We start from the raw sequence: 24,263 nt of genomic DNA on the forward strand, positions 1-24,263 counted from the left end.
ATGAACAGAATGGAGGTGAGTTTTCCTTGGGTTGAACTCGATGCATGAAACCTTCTTGCTGGGGCCACCTTCTAGCCGTGAGTCACCCCGTTGAGTGGGTGTGGAGGCTGAATGCCCCTGCCTTGTCTTCCCCTATAAGATGGTGCTTTCCCTCCTGGCAAGGCCTGTATCATCCTTCCGGTCTGGGATCAGTCCTGGGTCCTTCCTCGTACCAGATGAGGTACGAGGAAGCCATGGGCTGCGGTGGGCACTGTGCTGTCCAGAAGCTGGGGAGCTGAGGAATTCCAGTTGGGCTGGAAAGGCCCCGCTCTGTTGTGGTCTCAGGCCTCACCTGGAGCAGGTGTGTGAAAGGCAGCATGCAAGGTGTTTGAGGGAGGTGCTGTGAGTTCACAGCACAAAGTGAAACCAACAAAGGCTGGTGTTGAGGAGCTGGAGAGGGGGACTCAGGAGGGGGATGTGGAGAGAGCCCAGGGCTGCACTCCCAGGGGAAAGAACCAACCTAGCAGAGGGTTCCACCCAGGCTGGACCCTGGAAACAGAACCAGGCCAAGGGGTTTCTGGGCACAGGGCTGTTGGAGGACAGAAGGACAGAGTCAGACCGAGTGTGCCCGGGGAAGGCCGCTCCAGGCAGGGAGGGGTGGGACAGGGTCGTGGGGCAAGCCACTAGGGGGCTAAGCAGGGAGAAGCTAAGAAGAGAAAGAGAGTTAAGTGTGAACTGGAAAAAGACCCAATTAAGTCAGCAATAAACACACACACACACACACACACACACGTGTGTGAACTGGGACTCCCGCAGGCTAAGCTCTCTGAATGGCTGTGTTCCTCTAAGATGCTGACCTCTGAGTGTTCAACAGACACTCACAAGGCTGCTTTGTGCTGGACACCCCAGTGAGCACCCCCAAGATTCCTCACTCTGTAGGGGATTTCCGAAGGGCACACGGAGCAGAGGGGTATGCGGAGCAGAGGGATACGTGGAACAGACGGGTACGCGGAGCAGAGGGGCACACGGAGCAGAGGGGTACGCGGAGCAGACGGGCACATGAAGCAGAGGGGTACTCGGAGCAGAGGAGTACGGGGAGCAGAGGGGTACATGGCTGGGGCTTAGGGAGAGAGGCCTCCCTCCAGGGGATGTGGCCTGAGGCCTGGCCATAGGCCCAAGGGAGGGTCCAGTTTCAGGATGTCTCCTGGAGCCTGTTGTCACCTACACTCAGCTAGGGGTAGGAAGGTCAAAGGAGCCACTGGCCTCACCCTGGAGGGGCCCATGGTGCCTTTGCTGAGTCAGGGTCCAGGGCGAGAGGGGCTGGGCTCTGGGCAAGGCTGCCCGAGGAGACCCCTGCCCCACAATTCCCACCCTCCACACCAAATGCTCCCACTATCTGTCACTTAGGGTTTAAGAACTTTCTATTTTCACTCCAGATTCAGGTCTCTAGGCTTTTTGTGCTTGGCCTGTGTCTCTCTAGAATTTTCCAGAAGCAATTCAACTCTTTTATACCTTTGCTGCCAGCTGAGGAGGTGAGAGGATGACTCTCATCATCATAACAAGGGAGCACTTGTCTGGCTTAGCAGTCGCACAGGGAGGCACAACCAGTGCTCAGGATAGCCCATCAGCGTCGTTCCCTCCAAGCAGCCGTCTGCCCTCCTCTGGGTCTGCCCCCAGCACCCTGGCACCGCCACACCCTTCTCCCAGGTGCCGAGCACTGTCCTTGGAGAGGCTGTTTCAGGTCTTACAAGGCGTGGAAAGGTGGTTCTCACAGCTGCAGAGACCAGAGAAAAGGTTCCCATGACTGTTTTCTCTTGGGAAGTGGAGAACTAGGAGCAAAACCACATGTGCCCCTGGGTTTATTTTCTGGTAGCAGCCCACTGGGTCTCTGGCAAGGGGTTCTTCTTATTGGCCTGTCAGTGCTCCTTTCTAAACTCTTCCTCCTGCTCAGCACCTGCTGGCAGCACAGGGCAGCCACCTGCTTCTCCGGGAGAGAGCAAGGTCAGCCTGGTCTTGCAAAGAGGCTGCACCAGCCTGGTGCTGCTCCTCTGCTGCCTCCTCTCTGGAGAAGAGGGGAGAGACAGACAAGGATTGCGGGAACCAACAGCAGAAGCAAAAATCCCTCCAGAAACCCCCAAACCAAAAACATACCAGAAAGAAAAAGAAAAACTTGAGAAAACCCCAGGGAAATTGCTGGTTATCTTGAATTGGTAGGTGCAGAGCGGAGTCGATGGCTGCGGCCTGGGCACAGGGTGCCAGAGTCTCCAGGGAAAGAATAGGTTGGAAGACAGCTTACTGAAAATCCTGCTCTTGCCTCTGCTTCGCCAGCAGCCTGGATGGCAGGGGCAGAAGTCCTTGTGATAACATCAAAGTCCTGCCAGGTGCCGATGGGAACATTTGCAGATGGAGCAGCTGCCCTCTGTGTTCAGTCTCCAGCCCTCCCTCCCCAACACTCAGGGCTGGGGGATGATAGCCTGGAGGGACGGCCTCTTCCCCAGGGAGCCTGAGTCTAGACACCTTCATCAGCAAAACGTGCAGTAAGGGAGGGAAGTTATGGAGCTGGAGGAGGAAGCGGAGTAAGAGAATATTCTTTCTTAAAGATGGGAGAAAGACAGCAGGTCAAATGCTGATGGCCGTGGTCCAGGAGAGGGGGTGTGTGGATGGACAGGGGAGGGGATGACCCACGGGAGCAAGTGGGTGATGAGAGGACAGGGTTTGGTGCACAGTTGGGGGAGCTGGGCTTGGCTGGGGATCTGGGCAGGTCATTCATTGGAAGAGAAAGGAAGGCGGAGTCTGCAGGCACAGCCTGGGGAGGATGGGTAGATGCAGTGGCGACGGCTGTGGGAGTTTTTCTGCTCATCTTTTCTGCTTTCCTAGAGAAAGAGGAGGCGAGGTCATCCACTGAGTGGGGATGGGAGGATGGTGGGGGTTTAGGGAGGGGAGAGGGTAGGAAATAGTTGTCCAGGGGAGTGGGAGAGTGAATGGACCACAACACAGAGGGATGACGTCCCACGTTGAGGACAGTGACCGTGAATGAAAAGTGAAGTCAGCCAGCAGGTTTGCAGGTTTCCCGTCCACCAGTCTCAGCTGCGCAGGCACAGGCGTGGTGCAGGTGGAGAGTTGGGTGGACCAGGGCCACGTTTAGCCTAGTATGTTCACTTTCCCCTCAGCTTGTCTAAACTTTAGACTGGTCTCCTCCTGATCCTTGGCCCCCGACCTCCCTTTTCTTACAGCATTTACTTTAGAAAACTTGTATATGCGAATTCTATCTCTGCCCCTTTGAGATGGAAACCTTTTAAAAAGCCACCTGCCAGTTTTACACCCCAGGACTGTCTTTCTCAAGGATGTGGGAGCCATCCCTTTGAAATGTAACCGTCAAGGCAGATAGCACCCCCATCTCCCAGTCTCTGTGGGAGGGTAGCAGCCTGTGAGGGGTGCCAGTAAACAAACACACCTGGCCTAATCATGGTGACCACCTCCCCACCCCCCAGGCCCACGTCCTCCAGTACTTTTCCACTGGCTCACCCCAGCCCTTCAAATCCCTCCTGATGTGCCAGCAGGTGAGTTCAGTCTTAGTTCTGGGCCCTCTCCCGTGTTATCAGAGCCTTGAATAGAGTCTTCTCTGCCTGGGTACCTTTGTCCAAGGCAGTTTCTGCTTTTGCACGTCCCACAGGGCTTTCCTTTACGTTCCTGTCTCCCAGGGAAGCCGAGGTTGTCATCTTCCAGGATGGTCACCTGCCCTCAGGGAAAAGCATCGGTGCTCACGGCTCCAGGGTCTTGCTTTGGTCTGGTGGTTGCTTATTGCTTTAGTGATTCTTGGATGCTTTTGAGAAGATTTAAATTTATTTTTATCCTGTTTAATTTTAGTTCTCAGTGGGAGGGTTGGCAGGAATAACTGATGGGAAACATGACCATTTGGACTTCTCTGCCTGTCCTGTCTCCATAGCCCAGACTCAGTGTCCCCAAGCTGAAGTTGTCATCTCACAGCCCTATCTCCACGAGGGCCACTAGAAAGTGCTGGGACTCCAGACTGTTCCACAGCCATTCAGCCCGGGGTCACCACCAGCCTTCATGTTAATCAGAAAATGATGTCCCTTTTTCAAATTAAAACTTCTTAAATAAGCATATTATTTCTTAATAATTATTGTGCCAACAAGAACACTATTTGAATAAGACATTTAATTCCATCAAAAAATTGTCAAAATATACAAATGTAGTTACAAGACACTTTACTGCCATCTGCCAAAACTGTAGTAAACACACATTTTCTGACTTTGAAGTAAAACAACTTATAACTAAATTTTTCAAAATAATAAATGTCTATGCTGTGAAAGCACTCCCTTCAATGCGGCAACCTGAACAAGTGTAACAGCAAAGCTGAATTCATCTTTTTCAAATTCTTTCACTGTTTCCATCTCCCTAAACATATCAGAAATCTCTTTCCACTGTCCAGTTTCACTGTCACTATATCACTTCATGTCCTTATTTCTAGCTTGGACGACTGCAGTAGCCTCTAATCAATCCTCCTACCTCAAGCCTGACTCCGTTTCCCCACACACGCCCAAGCCGCTCTCAGCACGTGGAATGCCTGTGGCGTTCGCCATTCTCCCTCTGCCGAGAGCCCTTCGCAGGGAAATCTCAACATGCCCTTCAAGACTTCAGGCAGGCCTCGTGCTGCTTCTTCCTCCAGTGTGCTTTATCATCTCCTCCGTTAGAGCACCTGCCACAGTCAACGGGCGGTTCGTGGATTTGTTTGTAAGCTTGTTTCCCCCTTTGGTTGTTTCTCGGTCCTGTGTGGCTTGTAGCGCTTCCCCTTTGCTCCCATGGCACCCCGGGCACATCTCCATGACAGCTCATGTTACCCTGTTTCATAAACTTGGGTTTAGTCTCTTCCCATCATTTGACTGAGTGCGTGGGGGACTTGTCCTGCAAGTCTTTGAGCCACTGTGTCTGATACGTGCCTGGTCCTGGTAGACTCCTCCTTGCTTGGTAACTCATCCCTTCCTGGCTGATTCCATTTCTTGAAGTCCAGCTCCTCCCCCTTCTGCCCTCTCTGAGAGTCTGGGAGGGGGGAGGGCTGTTTCACCTGCAGAGTAGGAGCTCTCAGTCCCCTGGGGGAGCGGTTTTGCTGCCCTGTCATTAGCCACAAAGCCACTAGGGGGCAGGGAACCCCCATCCTTCCCTAGATCAGGGCCCAGCCAGAATCAGAAGCAGCCTTCCCCATGGAAATCAATTCTCCAGAAGCCAAATTGCTGAAAGACCATTTTGCAAATGGTCACCTCAGCAAATAATCACCTTGCTAAACCGTTGAGGAGGTATTTGAAGCTTTGGTTTTATTCAGAGTGCTCCTCAAATGCTTAATATTTCATTTAAGAATGAGCGAGCTTTTTTTTAACTCGGTTTGCTGTCTTCCTTGTTTTGGGGAAAATGACATCCCTCTAGGCCTGTAACTCTGTCCCTGAACAGACCCCACTTCTTGGAGTGACACATCTGGGATGACCCGCCTGGCGGGGTTGAAGGCTTTTGTCTGATTGTTTTGATGAGCTGATTTGCTGTGAATTGACCTAGAGCCCAACGGAGGAGGGGTGTCTTCCTGCAGCCGGTGCTCCTTCACTAAGGGGGTCAGTGGGTGGGGGATGGGGAGGCTTTGTCAGTTTTCCTGCCAAGGTGCAGCCCCAAGACCAAGCCTGGTGTGACGGTGTGGGCTCAGGCTCTGCTTCCCGATGACGTCTTCTCACACGGGTGAACCTCGGGGACATGACGCTAAGTGAGAAAAGCCAGTCACAAAAGGACAACCCCTGTCTGATTCCACCAGTGTGAAGTTTCTAAGTTGTCAAAATCATAGAAACAGAAGTAGAAAGGGGGTTACCAGGGAGGGAACAGGAACTGGAGGGGGAATTAGTGTCTAAAGGGTGTAGAGGTTCCGTGTGGTGAGATGGGAAAGTTCTAGAGCTCTTTGCACAACAAGGTAAATGTACTTGATGCTCCTGAACTGTGCGTTTAAAAATGGCTAGGGTGGTAAATTTAATGTTATGGGTTTTTTTTTTTTTTTTACCATAATAAAATAAGATAAAATAAAAAAAGTCTTGCTCAGTGTTTGACATCCTTCTGTAGCAGCGACCAGGGACTTTGACACTCTCTCTCACGAAAAGGGTTTCGTTTTATGAGCTATTTGAAAGCATCCAAGTTCTAGCATTTCAAGTGTTTTACTAGCTGGATGTTCTACCACTTCAAGTGTTTTACTAGCTGGATGTTCTACCATTTCAAGTGTTTTACTAGCTGGATGTTCTAGCATTTCGTGTTGTACCACCTGGATGTTCTAGCATTTCAAGTGTTTTACTAGCTCCAAGTTGTAGCATTTCAAGTGTTTTACTAGCTTGGGGAAAGAATTCTTTGGCCCAGGAAGCAGCGCTGCTCTGAGCGCCTGAGTTCCTCAGGCAGGGGTAGGGAAGTCCCCTGGAGGGGACGTGAGGAACCTTTAAAGGAAGCCCTAAGGGCTGCGTCAGGGGGACAGGGGTTGGGGAGGCGGTGGAAGAAGGTAAACAACGTCTCGGTGTTTCTGCCTCAATCTCGGGAAGGGTCTAGGGTGCGGGAGAGGCGGCGGTGGAGAGCAGCGGGCAGCGGAGAGCACCGGCCCCACCTCGCCGGCCTCGCCCAAGGCCCCTACAGGCGCCATAATTTCCGTTCTGGGGAACCGGAAGCACGCTGCACATCCTGCTGGCTCCCTCTGCACAGTGGTCCTTCCTAGGGACCCTCCTGAAGCTCGGCCTGGGGCCCACCGCGCCCTCAGCCCCAAGCAGAGCCGGGGCTCCCATGTCCCCGCCGTCCAGTCCGTGTGCAGCTGCACGAGGGCCGCGCGGGTCAGCGACCCCCCGGGGCCAGCCCCCGGGAGGGCGTGCGCGTGTCCCTCCCTCCCTGATGCCGGCTGCGCCCGAGGTTCTCACCCTGTGACCTGGCATCAGTTCTGAACTTCCCTCTCACTGCGTTTGTGCCTCTCTTGTAGTGAAAACTACTTCTAGACACCTCTTCCTCCTCGGAAACAGTCAGAAAGACCCAGAGCCTTTCAAGCTGGTCCCGCCCCTGCCTTTCCCTCCCCGAGGCCCCTCCGCCCTCGTTAGGATTCCCTTTGCTTGCAGCTGCCTCCACCCAGCCAGCAGGGGAGCAGGCGGAACGTGGAGGTTCTGATATTGTGACAGGCCACGGGACAGGACCGAGGTACGTGTGTGGTGGTGTGCGGATATGTGCCTTCACGTGTGGGGACGAGGATGTGAAAGGCAGCCGACCCGGGCGGTGAGAGGAGCCACCTGGAGGGCCGGAATCCAGGGGCTCTGGGATGGTTCCTCCTGATCCAGCGCTCTCCCCAGCCTGGGGGGAGCAAGCTGGCTGGGAGGGAGCACAGAGGCTCACACCCCTGGGGAGTGGAGCCTGCAGGCAGCCCTTGTAGAAGGAGGCTGTGCTTCCCTCCAGGGCTGAGATGAAGGCCTGGTGGAAGGGGGAGGGAAAAGAAGGCAGGAGGGGAGGGGGCCCCCTCTCAGGAACCCCTGGACTTCTGATTGTGCCCCAGAGCAGCCATGGTCAGTAGGCTAGCAGGAGCGGTTGGGGCTGCCGGCCTCGCCCTGGAGCAGGGGACAGGGGGCTGGCAGTTTGGACACTGATTTTCCACATTCACTTTTCTAATGTTTCCCAACCTTGCACAGTTAGGATCCATTAGCTGAGGTTGAAGGTGGTCGCCGTTTGCCGAAAACAGTAGTTCTGATTTTCCCTACATGTAAGCCACCCGGGTCCTCACCCATGAACTCTTTCCCTTCCTCCTCATGACTGACCTGCTGGGCTGGGACTGAGTCCTGCCCAGGCCGGGCTCTGGAAGCTTCTCTGACCACCTTTTTCTGTGGGTGTGAGCTGCCCCTGTTGTGGGAGGAATCCCTGCACCACTGGAACCTTGGGTTCTTGGACCTGCAGCCACATCCCCTCGGGAGCATCCTGAGAACAAGGTGGAGCCTGCTTCAGAGTCTCCACTAGAGTTCTGGAGAGAAAGCTCGTTTTTCTCTCCGCTGCCCTGCTGGGGTCTCCAGAGTGGCCTGGGAGCTCATCACAGGGAAATGTGGCTGTAAAGAGAGGGGACGGAGGGGGGTTTGGTTTCCTTTTGTCCTTCAAGGTATTTTGTATATGCTTGGGAGAAAATGGTTAAGGTTGGGCAATTGTAGAGAGTGAGACAGAAAGAGAGAGAGGGAGAGGGAGAATATCCTGATTCAACATGGCATCGTCGTCTGGAAGGGGTTCAGCGGACTCATTACTTTAATCACACCATGAACTACGACGGGGAACAATGTAAACAGAGGTGCTGACTTGGGCAATAAATTCCTTTCTTCTTCAGACCTGCTAGAGGTCTCTGCTTCCTTCAGCTTGTTATTTATCCACTAGTGTCTTTTTTTAAGTTAATGTACAAAAACACCCCACTTCACTGGCTCAGGAGACAATATAAAGTCACTTCTCTTTTACTTTTCAAGGGACATCACTTTAATCTCCCTCTCCACTCTAAAAACTGTTTTTCTTCCCTTCCTCACATCCCTCTCTTTCGGGATCATTCACCTAACACCATTTCTTGAGCATATACTGTATGCCAGGGACAACATTAGGGCGTAGGTACACAGAACAAGACAGGCATGGTCTCTGCGCTTATGGAGTTTCATACTAAGGGCAGTAGAGGGAGAATAAAAAAGTAGACACAATAAATAGTATCAGATAGAAACAGTGTTATGAAGAAAATAACGGAGAGTAAGGGGATGAGGGGTTGGGTGAGGGTGTCTCTATAAAGGGGTGTGTCGGGGTCAGAGGATGCTCTTAGAAGAGTCCCAACAGCTACTGGACTTAAGCAACCAAGACATCTATTTCTCCTTGGAGTAACCATTCTGGGGTGAGTGTCTCAGGCTGAGGCGGGCTTGGCCTCTTGCGTCCTGCAGAGATCCAGATGATTCTGGAGAGGAGCCCAGGCCCTTGTGTGTGGCCCTGGTGGGCTCTCCTCCCCTCAGCCCACTGGGTTTCCTTGGTGGTGAAGCCTCTTGAAGGAGGAGTCTGCATCCTCCCTTTCCACCTCCTCTGGCTCTGTCCTTGCAGTGCGGTTTCTCCCTTCAGCGGTCCACGACACTGCTCTCTTAAAAGGGACAAACTGTCAAATGGCTACACAGAAATGGGGCTTTTCTCACTCTTCACTATCTTCAGCTGCGTTTCTTTGTTCTTCAAGTCAACAACCATCTCCTCAGTCCTGAGCAAGTGTTTATGGGATGCCTTCTCTGTGCTGTAGGGACGGTGGTGAACACAGCAGAACAAGTCCCTGTCCTCGTGGGACTTACCTTATAGAGGCAGGAGACAAGAAGAAAGCGATAAGCAGGTAGATGCACTTGTGAAGGATGGTAGCAGTGGGGGCTGGGGAGAAACACAGAGCGGTGTGCAGGGACAGGGGTGCTGGTGGGCGCAGAGGGGCGGGTTGCTCTTAAATAGAGGGTCACTGAAGAAGGCCTCCTGTACCATGGGGACAATATGGTAGAGACCTAAAGAAAGTGAAACTGCCTTGCACAAGTCTGGGGGAAGAATGTTCTAGCTCAGATGAACAACCAGCACAAAGGCCCAAGGTCACAGTTTGGAGAACAGCAGGGAGGCCGATGTGCCTACAGCAGACAAAGCAAGGTGGGAGAAGGAGATGAGGTCAGAGAGGCGGCCAGGGCCCAGACTGGGTAGGGTCTTGTAGACTGCTATAAAGGCTTGCCTGTTACTTTGAGGGACTGGGAAGCCACTGGGGGATTTTGGAGGGATGAGGGACATTATCTGTCTCTTGTTTTAGCAGGAGCACTCTAGCTGCTGATGGATTTTAAGCTCTAGGAAGAGAGTGGGAGCAGGGAGACCAGGGATAATGTTATTGCGGGAGTCCAGAAAAGAGCCGATGATGAGTTCAATCTGGAAAAATCAGGAAAGGCTTGATGTGGAGGTGACACTCAAGCTATGTGTGAAGAATGGGGAGGAATTTTCCAGGCAGACAGGGGAGAGGAGTGCAGGGAAGGGCATGCTGGACCTTCTGGGGAACTGGAGCTGAGGTAGCAGAGATGGAGGGGGGTCTCTGTGAAAGATACCCACAGTTACAGGCTACACATTCTTCTCAAGCCCACACAAAACATTTACCAGAGTCTTATTGGGCCAAAAAGTAAATCTCAACCAAGGACAAGTATTTTATGCAGATGTTGTTCTCTGACCATAGTGCAGTAACATTGGAAATAACAAAAAAGAGAGCCAGTCTCCCAATACATTGTTAAATTTAGTAATCACGTCTCTTAATCTATGGATCAAAAAGAAATCAGTTGAAATTAGAACGTATTTAAAACTAATCAACAAAAAGAATGGCGGGAATGACAACATTGTGAAGATGTCAGTTCTTCTCAAACTATGCTGTCAGTTCAGTGCAGGGGCCTTCAGGATTTCCCAAAGAAAATGACACCTGATTTTAAAAGTCCTGTAGACGATTAAAAAGCCAAGAATAGTGAGACAATTTTGAACAATAGCAAGGTGTTGAGGGCTGCTCGACAGATAACTAAGATCTATTTTAAAGTTATACTAAGTCATATGGTTTTAGTAGTTAAGACATTCTGGTTCAGGAATAGACTGAGTCCAGTGGACAAAACAAAGAACCTAGGGACAGTCTCATGGAAATAGGGGCACCTGGTGTCTGACAGAATCATCGGACAAAGGTTGGACTATTCAACTAATGGTGTTGGGAAATTTGGCTCTTCCTGTGGATTCTGATTCAGTTGGGAATGCTAATTTGTAAGTAACGGTGGCGTACACCAGTGTCTCTCAAACTTGAGTGTTCATGAGAATCACCTGGAACCTGTTAAATTACAGATTCTGATTCAGCAGGTCTGGGTTGGCGCCTAAGATTCTGCATTTCTACTATGATCCCAGTTGTTGCCAATATTCCTGCTCGCAAATCACACTTTGAGTAGCAACAGCTTAAACTGTAAGAATATTAGCTGTTTATTTAACAAAGAAGTGGTCTCGAGGGTGTTCTGGCAGCTCACTGATGTCAGCAGGGATCCTTCTATCTTTCTACTCTGCTGTCCTTTAGCCTGATGGTGCCTGTTGACTTTTTGTTCTCTTATTTGTTACCTCATTGCCCCGTGATATCTGCCGCAATTCCAGATATCACATTTAAATTCCAAATAAGATGAAGGGGGAAGAGGTGACAACAGGAGCTCTCTACTTGAGTCTGCCGCTACCGTCAAGAACACAACAGCATCCTCAGAAGGCCCAAGCCAACGTTCCTTCCACTGTCATCAGGTCACATGGACATCCCTAGTTGGAGGGGAAGCTGGGAGAGAGAATGTATGATTTGGTTTTGCTGCTGTAACAAACTGCCACAAACTTAGTTCCTAAAAACCCCAAAATTATCATTTTACAGTTCTGGAGGTCAGGAGTCCTAAAATCAAGGTGTTGGGCAGGACTGCGATCCTTCTGGGAACTCTCTGGGGGAATTGTTTCCTTGTCTTTTCCAGCTTCTAGAGGCCGCCTGCATCCCCCTTGGCTGTGGCCCCTTCCTCCATCTTCAAAGCCAGCAGTGTAGCATTTTCAAATCTCTCTCACTCTCCCACCTCTGCTTCTGTCCTCACATCTCCTTTTTCTCACACTGACTTTCCTGCCTCCCTCTTATAAGGACCTCTTTTAATGGGATTGTGCTCACCTGGATGATCCAAGATTATCTCTCCATCTCAAGATCCTTAATCACCTTGGCAAAATCTCTTTTACCATGAAAGGTAAGGTAGTCACAGATTCTGGGGATTAGCACATGGACATCTTGGAGGAGTGGGGCGTTACTCTCTCCATCACAGAGAGTGCCTAGATTCCCTCAGCATGTAGAGTGGGTGATGTGTATAGAGAAGGGGGTTGTTGGTTTAGCCAATCAACAGTGTTTGACATTTTACCAATAATGGGTTTATTTCAGAAATAAGAGCCCAGGGAAGATCCTGGGAAACAGGATTTCTTGTCCCAGTCTAGTCTGAGTCTAGGACTTCAGTGGCCCAAATCCTTGGCCAAAAAGTTGAGTGAAAAAGAAAATGTAGTTTCTTGCTGTTCCTCTCTCCACTCTGCATGTGAGTTGAACATTGATGTGTTGCTTTTTCTCCCAACAGAATAAGCAGGAGCCTCTGTCTGGAGAGCAAGTCAGAGGAAGGCTGCTCCATGTCGGAACTGAGGCTTCTCCTCCTAGGCAAACATGGTGCAGGAAAGAGTGCCACAGGAAACACTATTCTGGGCAAAGCTGTGTTCAAGTCCAAGCTGAGCGAGCAGATGGTGACTAAAATGTGCCAGGAGGAGAAGGGGGCCACGAGAGAAGGGGAGGTTGTGGTCATTGACACCCCCAACCTTTTCTCTTCAGTAGCTTGTGCCAGTGACAGGCACCGCAACATTGAACGCTGCTTGGAGCTCTCCGCTCCCAGCCTCCATGTTCTGCTTCTGGTAATTCCCATTGGCTACTATAAGCCGGAGGACAAAGAAACAATCGAGGGCATCTGGAAGGTGTTTGGAGCTGAAGCCAAGAGGCACATCATTATTGTCTTTACCCGGAAGGATGAATTGGGGGATGACTCCCTGCAAGATTACATTGAAGACGATGACTCTCTTAGGAAGTTGGTTCAAGACTGTGGAGACCGGTACTGTGCTTTCAACAACAAGGCAAGTGAGGGTGAGCGGGACACCCAGGTGAGGGAGCTCCTCTGCAAGGTCAAGCGTTTGGTGGATGAGAACCCAAGACTATATTGTGTGAACTTCAGAAAAGAAGGCATTGGATTCCAGGTGAGAATTCTTGTTAAGGTCTCCAAAGATCTCTATGGTGCTAGAGCTATTAGGATGAAAATGGGTGTAAATAAGTGAAATGTTGCATTGTGTGATGGAACACAGGCATTGCTTAAGGAGATGTTTATCCATGTCTGGAAAGATGAGGCGCCAGCTGGTTGGTTACTTTGAGTATTACCCTTTGGACTTGGACTTTGGATGCATTTAGGTCCTTGTCTAACTTTAGCCTCATAGTATTGGACACACAAGTGACTCATTAGACGCTTTCTTCCCTTGGCTTCAATAAAACTACCCTCTTCTCTTTTCCCCCTCTCTTTCTGGCTACTCCAGAGACTGCTGAGTCCTCCTCTAATGACCTGTAAAACTTGGCATCTTTGGGGCTTGGTTCTAGCCTTTCCTCAATTCTCTACACTCTCTCCTCAGATGATTCCATATTCTTACGGTTTTTAGCTCTGTCTCTTGCTAACAGTTTCCAAATTAGTAATACTAGTCCAGGTCTCTCCTCGGAGTTCTGACTCCTTTTTCCAGTTGCTACTTGACATGTCCACATGGCTCTCTTGTAGGATCTCAAACTTAACATGTCCAAACTTTTGCTTTTCCCTCTTAAATCTATAAGACTTCAGTCTTGCTCTCAACTCAGTAACTGGTTGTCCTGCTCACCATGAACTTCAAACCTAAACCCAGATGTCAGCTTTGATACCACTGCTAGCTTGCAGCTGATATCGAAGGGGTGATCAGTGTACCTGGAATCCACCTGCTTCTCTCCATCTCCACTACCACCACTCGGTCCAAGCCCGCCTCCTCTTGCCTGTCCTATTTTATAAGTAATCTACCAACAACTTTCCCCTCATTCATTCTTGTGCCTTACCCTGCAATCCATTTCACACACAACAGCCAGAGTGATATTTTATTTGATTTTTAAACTGGAATGGAAAATGTATTCATAACTACGGAAGACACAAAAATGCAAGCTTTTGCCTTTGAGGAGCTTACCCTTCAATTGGAGTGACCTATGCATAAGAAACAAAGCAATAAGTGATTCAGTGCAGGTAAGTGAATGTTGGTATAGAGAATTCTGTAAATGTAGGTGCTGGAGAATGTGAAGCAAGCAAGAATTCAGCATGGTCGCAGTTGTGGTCAGAATGAATTTTCTTACAGCTGCTGAGTACTGAGCCCAAACAGGATGGAAATGGGGGGAAGTGGATATTTATTGAGCGCCTCCGAAGTTCCAGGCACATACATGAACTGATTAAGTCTTCACAACAACTCTGTGTGCTGGTGTTCTACAGATGAGGCCCCAGAGGCTCAAGAGAACTGAAGTCACTTGCTCTCTTGTCTCCTAGGCCTGAGCTCTCTCTCTCCTTCATGACCATCTGTCTCTGCCTTGAAAGGGGCCTGGAACAGGGATGTAAGCAGAGGGGAGAAGGGGCACAGAAAGAGTTTTCTAAGTGTAACCTGAACACCCTCTGATTTAAAATGCCTCAGTGACTCCTCGCTGGTCTTCAGATCAAGTTCAGAGTCCTTGGCCTGACCTGGTCCCTCACCATCTATCTTGCTTTCTATGTGCTGATCTCACTGGCCTTCCCTTTGGTCCCTGAGTTATGCTCATGTCCACTCTAGAGCCTCAAACCTGCAGTTCACTCTGCCTGAGGCTTCCCTTCTCCCATCCCACCCCATCCCCGATCTGCTTTTATGTGTCCATCTGCCTCAGCTTAAACTCACTTCCTCAGGGAGTCCTCCCCGATTGTCCCCTGGATGAGCCCCCACAGCTTCCCCCCTCACAGTGCTCTTCATATAGTCATCATAATACCAAGTGATTCCTCTAAATATATCTGTGATGGGCGCATCCCCACAAAGTCCATGAGGACAGAACTCGTACCTGCTTTGTTGATCACAGCACCTTCATTTTGTTTTCTGTAAAACGGAGGTAATAATGCTATGTATTAAGGATTAAATGAAATGCTTACAAAATTGTTTGCAAATACTTGAAACTTGGTAAGTGTTCAATTACTATTAGTTATTATTATTATTGTTATTGTTGTTTTTATAGATGTGTATGCAGTTCAAATAAATTCTGGGGACATTAAGGACTTTAACAATCTAAAGACTGAGCAAGGGACCGGCCCGGTGGCGCAGCAGTTAAGTGCATGCGCTCTGCTTGGGCGGCCTGTGGTTTGCAGGTTCACATCCTGGGCGTGGACCACCACGCTGCTTGTCAAGCCATGCTGTGGTGGCATCCCCTATAAAGTAGAGGAAGATGGGCAGGGATGTTAGCCCAGGGCCAGTCTTCCTCAGCAAAAAGAGGAGGATTGGCAACAGATGTTGGCTCAGGGCTGATCTTCCTCACAAAAAAAAAAAAAAGAAGACTGAGCAAGATTCCCACTTTTAGGACTCTATCATCCAGAAATAAAACCATTTGTATATGTAAAGATGTACGTACAAGAATATCTATCACAGCATCTTTTGAAATAGTAAAGACAGAAGTAACCTGAAGGTCTATCAATAAAGGAATGGTTTGTGTTAGTTGTGTATGTTCATACTATGGAACAAGTAGCATCTACTAAAAAAATGGGGTTGATCTGTATGCATTGACTTGTGCAGATGTACAGGACATGTTATTAAGCAAATTGCAGAACAAAAAGCCTAATAAGTCTAAAGTCTCTGTATCTTCATATGTATTTGTATAAACATAGAAAAATATAGAAGGAATATATCTGTATATATATAACTTATATATCTATATATATGTACTTCTCTCTATATATGATATGTATATCTATCTATCTATCTATCTATCTATCTATAAAACTGTCACTTTTCTGGTAGATTGGAGATGGAAAAATTATTAATTTTTATATCATACACATTTGCATTGTGACAATCTTTTGCATTTAAAAAACACAAGAGAGGGCCGGCCCGGTGGCGCAAGCGGTTAAGTGCGCGCGCTCTGCTGCGGCGGCCCGGGGTTCTCCGGTTCGGATCCCAGGCGTGCACCGACGCACTGCTTGTCGAGCCATGCTGTGGCGGCATCCCATATAAAGTGGAGGAAGATGGGCGCAGATGTTAGCCCAGGGCCAATCTTCCTCAGCAAAAAGAGGATGATTGGCGTCAGATGTTAGTTCAGGTCTGATCTTCCTCACACACAAAAAAAACAAAACAACCATGAAAGAATTTGAACTGGGCTGTGTAGGGTGAAAGAAGTCTGATACTCTGAGCTGACTGGAGAGGACCCAGGGAGAGAGACGACTGAGTGTATTAATGGTTTTCTGTAGGGCCAAGTGAGAAAGCAGAGGGGAAATTTCCTTGTCTGGCATGGAGATCTAACAAAGATAACACTAAAATAAAGTACAGGAAGTCTCTAAGAGTAGCAGATTCATCAACATTGCATATCACTGTTCTCACCTTCTTTTTTGGTTCCATGACAATTTAAATTTTGAGAGAGTATAAGGCTTCACCAGGCAGCTGAATGGGATGCCAGTTGTGTGTTTGGCTACGCATCCTCTGTGGCCTCCATTTGCCCACCTGGATGGGGCAGGTTCCAAATTTTACTTCATCTCATGGTAGAAGAAGCTTCTTCTCTGTACCAGGGGTGTAGTGAGGGAAGAAGACAGTGGAGCTTTGTGGGGAGCTTGATCCCCATCCTCCTTCCTTCCCCTTGTTCTTCAAATGCAGATCACAGGCACTACAGGGCTTGTTTCTTCTTCCAGGGAGTCCAGAAGCTCTTCCTAAGCCTTTGGATTTTCTCTAGGAATAGCAGAAACTCTGGAAGACTTTGGAAGGAATTGCTCTTACTCTCAGGGACTGTGGAGAAGTAAAGTTAGAGAGCTTCAGGAACAATGCCCTGGTTAGATGGCATTTGTGGGGCTCCTCTGAGTGAGAACAGGACCCATCTTCTTACTCTGGGAAACTGGTTGCAGCAGCAGCAGTTGCAGTGAGGTCTCAAGAATGACCATCATTATGAACAGGTCTACAAAGGCCAGCATGGACCATGACCATGGCTTTGATTTGACCACATCCTAATCATCAGATCACTCTGGATTATATACAGTCATGTACCACGTAATGATGTTTCAGTCAACGACACACCACATATATGACGGTGATCCCATAAGATTAGTGCCATAGAGTCTATGTGTGTGGTAGGCTATACCATCTAGGTTTGTGTAAGTGCACTCTGTAATGTTCGCACAATGACGAAATCGCCTAACGACACATTTGTCAAAACACATCCCCACTGTTAAGCGACACATGACTGCACTTGTGTCTCCATTTCTTTACTCTGCAAAAAGATGAGATTTTAGATCTGTGTGCATCGTTTTCCTCCTCTATTTTCTAGGATTTTGTGAATGGAGCTACATCACAGAAGAAGGACAATCTCCATGGTAAGATGATTCTTAAAAAATGTTAAGCTCGGGGCCAGCCTGGTGGCGTAGTGGTTAAGTTTGCCCGCACTCCACATTGGCAGCCCGGGGTTTGCAGGTTCAGATCCCGGGTGTGGACCTATGCACTGCTTATCAAAGCCATGCTGTGGCGGCATCCCATATACAAAATAGAGGAAGATGGGCACAGCTGTTAGCTCAGGGCTAATCTTCCTCAGCACAAAGAGGAAGATTGGCAATGGAGGATAGCTAAGGGCCAGTCTTCCTCACCACAAAAAAAAGAAAAATGTTAAGCTCCTATTTGTATTCTCTTGAATGCATTATATGTCAAAATGAAGTGGAAAAATTATCTAGATGAGTCAGAACAAAAATGCAACCTGGAGACCTAGCTCAGGTCAGTGCCTACCACTTGTCTCCCAGGGAACTCCTAACACTTGTGAGTAGGTGCAGCACCAGCAAAGGTACTGGCCATGGCATGGGTGTCCCTGGCCTTCTCTGAAATGTTACGAAGGTGGGCTTGCCTCTTACGGCTTCTTTCTGACTCAGCCTCTTCTGTCTGGCCCTGCATCCAGCACTACCCAATTTTTGATGCCTACTGGGAAAGCAGTAGTCAGACCTTCATGGATAACACTAACTTGCAGAATTCAGTGACGGAGCTCAGCATCCATTTAATGATTGCCACTAATGGTACATCCTGCACACTGCACAAGTCAGTACATGTAGCTCTACCTTGTTCTGCTTAGTAGATGCAATTTGGTCCATAGTATGGGCTTACACAACTAACTCAACCACCCCATTGTTGATGGACTTTCAGGTTATTTCTGGCCCAGCTCTGTGCAAGAACTGAATGTTCAGCAGTGAGTAAGATAGACAAGATCTCTGTCCTCATAGAACTCCCCAAAATAATAATCATAATTATAATTTTAATAATGATAATTGCAACTGACATTATGTGCTGGAAAATATATAAATCGTATAATTCTCATAGCATATAATATATAATCCTCATAACAACCCTATATATATATTCATCATAACAACCCTATAAACAAAGTGTTATTATCATTATTCTCATTTTACGCATGAGTAAACTTTGCCAGAAATATGTGAATTCAGGCAGCAGTAGAGATTTAAAATTCTGTCAATGTCCTTCAGCCAAGACCCCCGGCAACATACCTCTTCCTGAACAAAATTGGGTTTATTGACTCATGGCAGTGAGGCAATAGCACATTGTGGGGAACTTTGGGGACTCTCAGAATGAGGGTGTTGGAAAGGACTTTTTATATAATACAGGCTTGTCTGAGGTGATTTTGGGGAAAATAGTAATTTTCCTAAGGGGACATAGCAAGGATATGGTGTCACTAGCATTTCAGCTGCTTTCTTTAAATGCCATGTTCACTCCACTTCCCAGACTTGCCACTCAGATACTGAGTGACGATCCACACCAATAGCGCCCTGGATGACTCAGACTCAGTGAATATTCCTTGTAGTTGCTGGCTCTGCCATTTGCTCAGCATGTAGGTCTGGTGTTGAGCTTGGACCACAGGAGAACAGTGGGGATGGGGCTGTGTGGAGAGACAGTTTTGAGGTGCAGGATTTTACAGAAATCCATTGAGGTATAATTTACATAAAGTAAAATGCACAAATCTTAAGTATACAACTCAAAGACTTTTTACATATCTATACTCATGTGACCACCATCTAGATAAAGATACAGAGCATTTTCATCAGCTTAGAAGTTCTTACTGCCACTCCCCAAAGGGAACCATCTCCAGACTTCTATTGACATAGATTAATTTTGTCTGCTCTTGAACCTCATGTAATGAACCACATAGCATGTGGTTTTGTGTCTGGCTGTCTTCACTTAGCGTGTTTTGGAGATCCATTCATGTTGCATATCAGTAGTTCATTCTTTTTTTTTTTTTAATTGCTGAGTTCTGTTCTATTTTATGAATATACCACTGAGGGGCATTTTAAACTCAGATTCTCCCTGGTCCTGCTTTTAGCCCATTGACTTCATGCCCCAGAACTTACTTTTGGTAGCAAAATGAGAGGAACCCTAAGGACCAAGACCAGTGAAGGCCAAATTTAATATTTGCATGTTCCTGGGAAACCTGAAGCCCTTTATGTATCTCTTAATTTGCTCCTGGCGCCTTTCGTGGCTTTCACTTTGATGGGTGGCTTCTCTCTGGGACTAGAGGTCTACTGGTTCAGTGCCCTACTGCCATTATCTATAAAAACTGACAAGGATGAGAAATCATAAAACCCGTCCACGTCTCTGCGTCCTGTGCAAGAAGAGACTCTGAATCTGTCATTTTGTCCCGCAGGGCCAGAGGAGAAGCAGCTGCAGGCCACAGGATGTGAGCGGAACCCTGGGATGTCAGAACTGAAGGTCCTGCTCGTGGGGAAGCGTGGGGCTGGAAAAAGTACCGTTGGAAACAGCCTTCTGGGGAAGCGAGTCTTTGAGACCAAATTCAGTGAACAGTCAGTAACCCAGATGTTTAGGTCTAAGAGCAGAATCTGGAAAGAGAGGAATATTTCAATCATTGACACTCCAGACATCTCACTTTCAAAGGTCCTTGAATCAGAGCTTTCAAAACACACCTTCCCGGGCCCCCACGCCTTCCTGCTGGTGAGCCCGCTGGGCTCTTTCACTGAGAAAGATGAGGCAGTGCTGGACACCATCCGAAGCAATTTTGGAGACAAGTTCTTTGAGTACATGATCGTCCTCCTCACCAGGAAAGAAGATCTAGGGGATCAGAATGTAGATACGTTCTTAAAAGACACAAATGAATCCCTCAACCAGCTCATCAAGAAATGTAAAGACAGATACAGCGCCTTCAACTACAGAGTGACAGGAGATGAGGAGCAACACCAGGTGGATCAGCTCCTGGAAAAAATTGTGAACGTGGTGCAGCAGAATGGAAACAAGCCCTGCTTCCTCAGAGGGAGAGGTAAACAATGTGTAGAAAACATTTCATATATACTTAAAAAATAGATCTAAAATATACAAGAAGTTTTCATTTTCTGAAGGGCATAGAGAAGATAAAAAGGACAGGTCCATGCTATTGACTAACTCTTTTCTCTTTTTCCGTTCTTTATCACATTTTACTAAAGTGAGACGTGCCTTTCCATGCACGCTGTCCTGATCTGGTCTTTAATTCTTTCGTGACCCTTACCTCATGTCTCCAACTGGGTGGTGAGGGTCTTGAGAGAAGGAGTTCACCTTTTCCAATCTCTTGTTTTCCTCACAGTGTATCTGGTGTCCAGGGCTCATTGATCAGTGTTGGTGATGAGATAGTTCTGGATCACTGGCTTACTCTCCTCTTCCTCTTAAGCCCAACTCTCTCTCTCTCGACTTCTTTGTCCACTCTCTTGGTTCTTTACTCTTCTCTCTATTGGAGAGGGGAGGCCATTTTGACTAGACAGGACAGGGAGCCTGAATGCTCTTGATGGGCGGCCCCCACATGGCACTAGATGGATGTTATTAGCCCAGTCACAATACCCTGTCTACTGCTAAAGCAGGAGTCCCTTTCCACTAAGTGCTCTGTGTTCTACGGACCTGAGCTGAGGTTCTAGCCCAGCAGTACTTATGCCATTCTCTTTTGCTTCAGTGTCCTCACCGGGAAGAACATCAGACCAAGTCATATCTGTTTACTGAGCCCTTTCAATTCCTCCTGGAGGGCCAGGTGCTGGGTAGCCTCATGAAGTACAGACATGTGAGAAAGCTGAGGAGGCTGTGTGGAGAAAGCCCAATTTGAAACAGGCATTGGAGAATAGGTAGAGTTTAGATGGCTGAGCAGAAAGCTGAAAGTCATTCCAGAGAGTACACTAGCAATCTGAAGCAAGGAGGTAGGACTAAGCATGCCACTTTGGAGGGAACAAAAGGGAATAGTCTTCATGGAGATGGAGGGTTCACACATCTAGATAACGTGGGATGGGTAGGTTAGATCAGATTAGAGAGGACTTGAGAACCACACCCTCTGATTTTATGGAAGCAGGGACTGAAATACATGACAAATATGGGGGTGTCAGAAGATTCATCTATTTTTCATCCTGAAAGCATAACTATGGGATTGCAGCTTCCGCATAAGCAATTCAATGATTTCCCCTGTAAGAAAGAGCACAGAATGAGCTTTTCTCCCTCTTTGTTTTGAGGTAGATACTAGTAACCTGGTAAAGAATTCATAATTGAGCAGAACTGTGAAGTGACCTGAATGGAAGAGAGAGAGAGAGAGAGATCACAGTAGAAGTGCAAAGTCATAAGAAACCCCCAGTAATACACCTTGTAAGATCTCTGTGCATCTGTAATTTCATATATACGAAAATTTATTCTCCATAATTGTCACCACACAGAACAGTGTTAGGAGATATTCATTATTATAACTATGAAGTGCCTTTTAACAAATGAAAGACACAGTTAAGTTTCACGTGTTTTTAATGAGAAATGGATTTTAGTGTGACCCAGCTGAAGGAACTGGTAATCCTTCGATGGTATACGTAGTTCCTTTTCTCATGAGAAGTCATGTCTATGGAATAATTTTTCAACTACATCAAGGAGATTTTGCTGTAGTTAGCATTAGTTGGCAGTAGGAAGACATAGTCACAGCAGGAGCGGAGGACAACGATGAGATGTTGTAGATAGGGCCAGCTGACTAGGTGAAGGGTAATAAAGCCAGTGGCATTCACAATGTGCCAGAGAGTCAGAGAAGGTAAGAAGAAGTAGAAAGAAGGAGCAGAGCAGATTCAGATATAGGAACAGTGCCATGTCAGTGGATGAGCACAGGGCAGAGACTGTGGTCAAGTCCTGCTTCTGAGTTCGCAGACCGGGTGACTAGAACAAGCCATTCCCATGCCTGGGGATGGAGCTGCCAGGTGAGAGGGTTGCCTTGAAGCTCTCTGAGCATCCTCTGCTGTAATGTATGGCATAACTTTGAATGTCATACCCTGATCAGCCCGTGGTCACGAATCTTTCCCGCTTTCCTTTCAACAGAGGCCTTGAGCATTGTCCTCGTGGGGAGGAGCGGGACTGGGAAGAGCGCGACGGGGAACACCATCCTTGGAAGGGACAAATTCCCCTCTCAGCTTCTAGCGCAGCCAGTCACCAAGACGTGCCAGAGCAGCAGGAGGAAGTGGGAAGGGCAGGATGTTGTGGTTGTGGACACTCCCTCACTCCACCTGATGCCCGGTGCTGAGGGAGGTCCATCCCAGCTGGAGCAGGAGGTCGAACGCTGTTGGTCCTGCTGTGAAGAAGGGAGCAAGATTCTGGTCCTGGTGTTGCAGCTGGGACGGTTCACTCAGGAGGATGAAAACGTGGTGAGGGAACTGGAGACCATCTTTGGAGAGGAAGTTATGAAATATACGATTGTGGTGTTCACCCGGAAGGAAGATCTAGGAGATGGGAAGCTTGAGGAGTACCTCAAGAACACAGATAACAAAGCTCTTAAGAAGATAATTAAAAAGTGTGAGGGGCGAGTTTGTGCTTTTAATAACAAAGAAACTGGCCAAGCCAGGGAAGCCCAGGCAAAAGTTCTTTTGATGATAGCCAATGAGCTAATAGGGAGATGTGGAGGGCATGGATACCCCTATGATTGGGAGAAGGTCAGCAAAATAATGAAAAATGCCCAGGAAAAGCACAAGCCCCCAAAATTACTAGAGACTTTAAAAAATATATTCTCATAGGTAGTTGAAATGCCTGGGGCCTCTTTCTCAATTAGAGACACCATGAGGTTGGGGTGGGGACATGGGAGGACTGGTGGGCTGGGAAGAGGGTCCATGACTTTGAGGGTTTGGGAGGTAGGTGCATCTCATCTGTGATGCTGTAGCTCTTTGTAGGTAAGTAAATTATCAGGCTGGACAGGTGGTAGGGGGTTATAAAGGAGAAAGAAGAAATAAGGTGGGGAAATCTGGAAAAGGCTTCTGAGACTAGGCTGATGTCAAGGGTCAGAATCTAGTACAAGAGTGACCTCACCTGTGTGGGTGGATTGGCATCGGGACAGACACCAGGAGCAAGGCCGAGGCCAGCCTGGGGTCAGAACACAGATCGTTACTCAGGAACCAGGGGATCCAGGTATGTGAGAGCAGGACACAGTCCAGCCAACCCCTGGGCATGGCAGGACGGGGGAGCTGGACTCCCGTGGGCCTCCTCATTCCCCAGGGCTGCTTGCCATGCCCACTAGCCCCCTGAGCTCCCGTGTCTCCACTGGGGCAAGATTCAGGGCTAGCAGGTTGCTTTCTCCAGGTAGTGGCTGCTCCTTAGTGCTCTCCTCCTTCCAAGCCTGAAGGGAAAGTGGGACCCAGTCTACCCTCCCTTGTTGTCCCTGAGGAAATGAACATGAGTCTGTGAGGTTTCAAAAGATTTTATTGCTAATCATCACAGTGAAATAGACTAAAACAAAAATCAGAAGCATGTAAAATTGCTAAGATTAGACAATCTTGCAGGGTTCTAAAATTCTAAGTATAATTCTAGATTTCCTCTAGAAAAGGTTATTGAAAACCCCTTTGCACTTTTCTCCTTTTTTATCCCTGAGGGTTAGGAATTAGGTGAAAAATCGGGGAACTCAAACAATAATGGTTTAAACACATTAGGGGCTTATCGTGGCTCGTGTCTAGAAGCCCAGGAGTAGGCAGTCTGAGGTGTAGCATCAACATTTCAGCTTCCTTCTGTCTCTTTGCCCCAGCTTCACTGGCACGCAGCCTCCATACTGAAGGTTGCTTCTTGGGTCCAAGATGGTGGTGTTCTCCCCATGGCTGAGCCCCTTATATTGAGAGCTGCCTGATGTGGGTGGTACATGAGATGAGAGCTATGGCGTCTTCTGCCAGGTAGATGTAGGGTCAGATGTTTTCAATATTAACCACTTTATACGTGCTTTGAGGACAGGATCTATGTCATCTGCTTTTGTTTTTTGAAAGGAGTGGGCTACCTTCAAGATTAACCCATTTATAAGAGCATGGACAGTCACCATTAATACTTTTGTTCTCTGTATAACCCCTCAGATGACAAATTCTGGGAAATATGTGTGTAAATATAATCAGTTGAGTGAAATAATAAAGGTGAACTCTATTATAAAT

The 24,263-nt window shown here is 48.1% G+C and overlaps 1 protein-coding gene across 1 annotated transcript; it reads left to right on the forward strand.

The window, feature by feature from the left end:
• GIMAP8 (GTPase, IMAP family member 8) lies at positions 1-24,263 on the forward strand. Its single transcript, XM_058535233.1, has 8 exons — positions 1-15; positions 3,471-3,539; positions 6,558-6,839; positions 6,992-7,194; positions 12,153-12,813; positions 17,150-17,195; positions 19,520-20,146; positions 22,186-24,263. The coding sequence occupies exons 1-8, from the start codon at positions 1-3 to the stop codon at positions 22,872-22,874; spliced, it is 2,592 nt and encodes an 863-aa protein (XP_058391216.1). The 3' UTR covers positions 22,875-24,263.

Source organism: Diceros bicornis, chromosome 3, assembly GCF_020826845.1.
Source record: "Diceros bicornis minor isolate mBicDic1 chromosome 3, mDicBic1.mat.cur, whole genome shotgun sequence".
Classification (NCBI taxonomy): Eukaryota; Metazoa; Chordata; class Mammalia; order Perissodactyla; family Rhinocerotidae; genus Diceros; species Diceros bicornis.

Coding starts and splice junctions, on each gene's coding strand:
- GIMAP8 (XM_058535233.1), top strand. Junction 6,840..6,991: donor GCTGCACGAGGGCCGCGCGG/GTCAGCGACCCC, acceptor TAGTGAAAACTA/CTTCTAGACACCTCTTCCTC. Junction 7,195..12,152: donor GGCCACGGGACAGGACCGAG/GTACGTGTGTGG, acceptor TTCTCCCAACAG/AATAAGCAGGAGCCTCTGTC.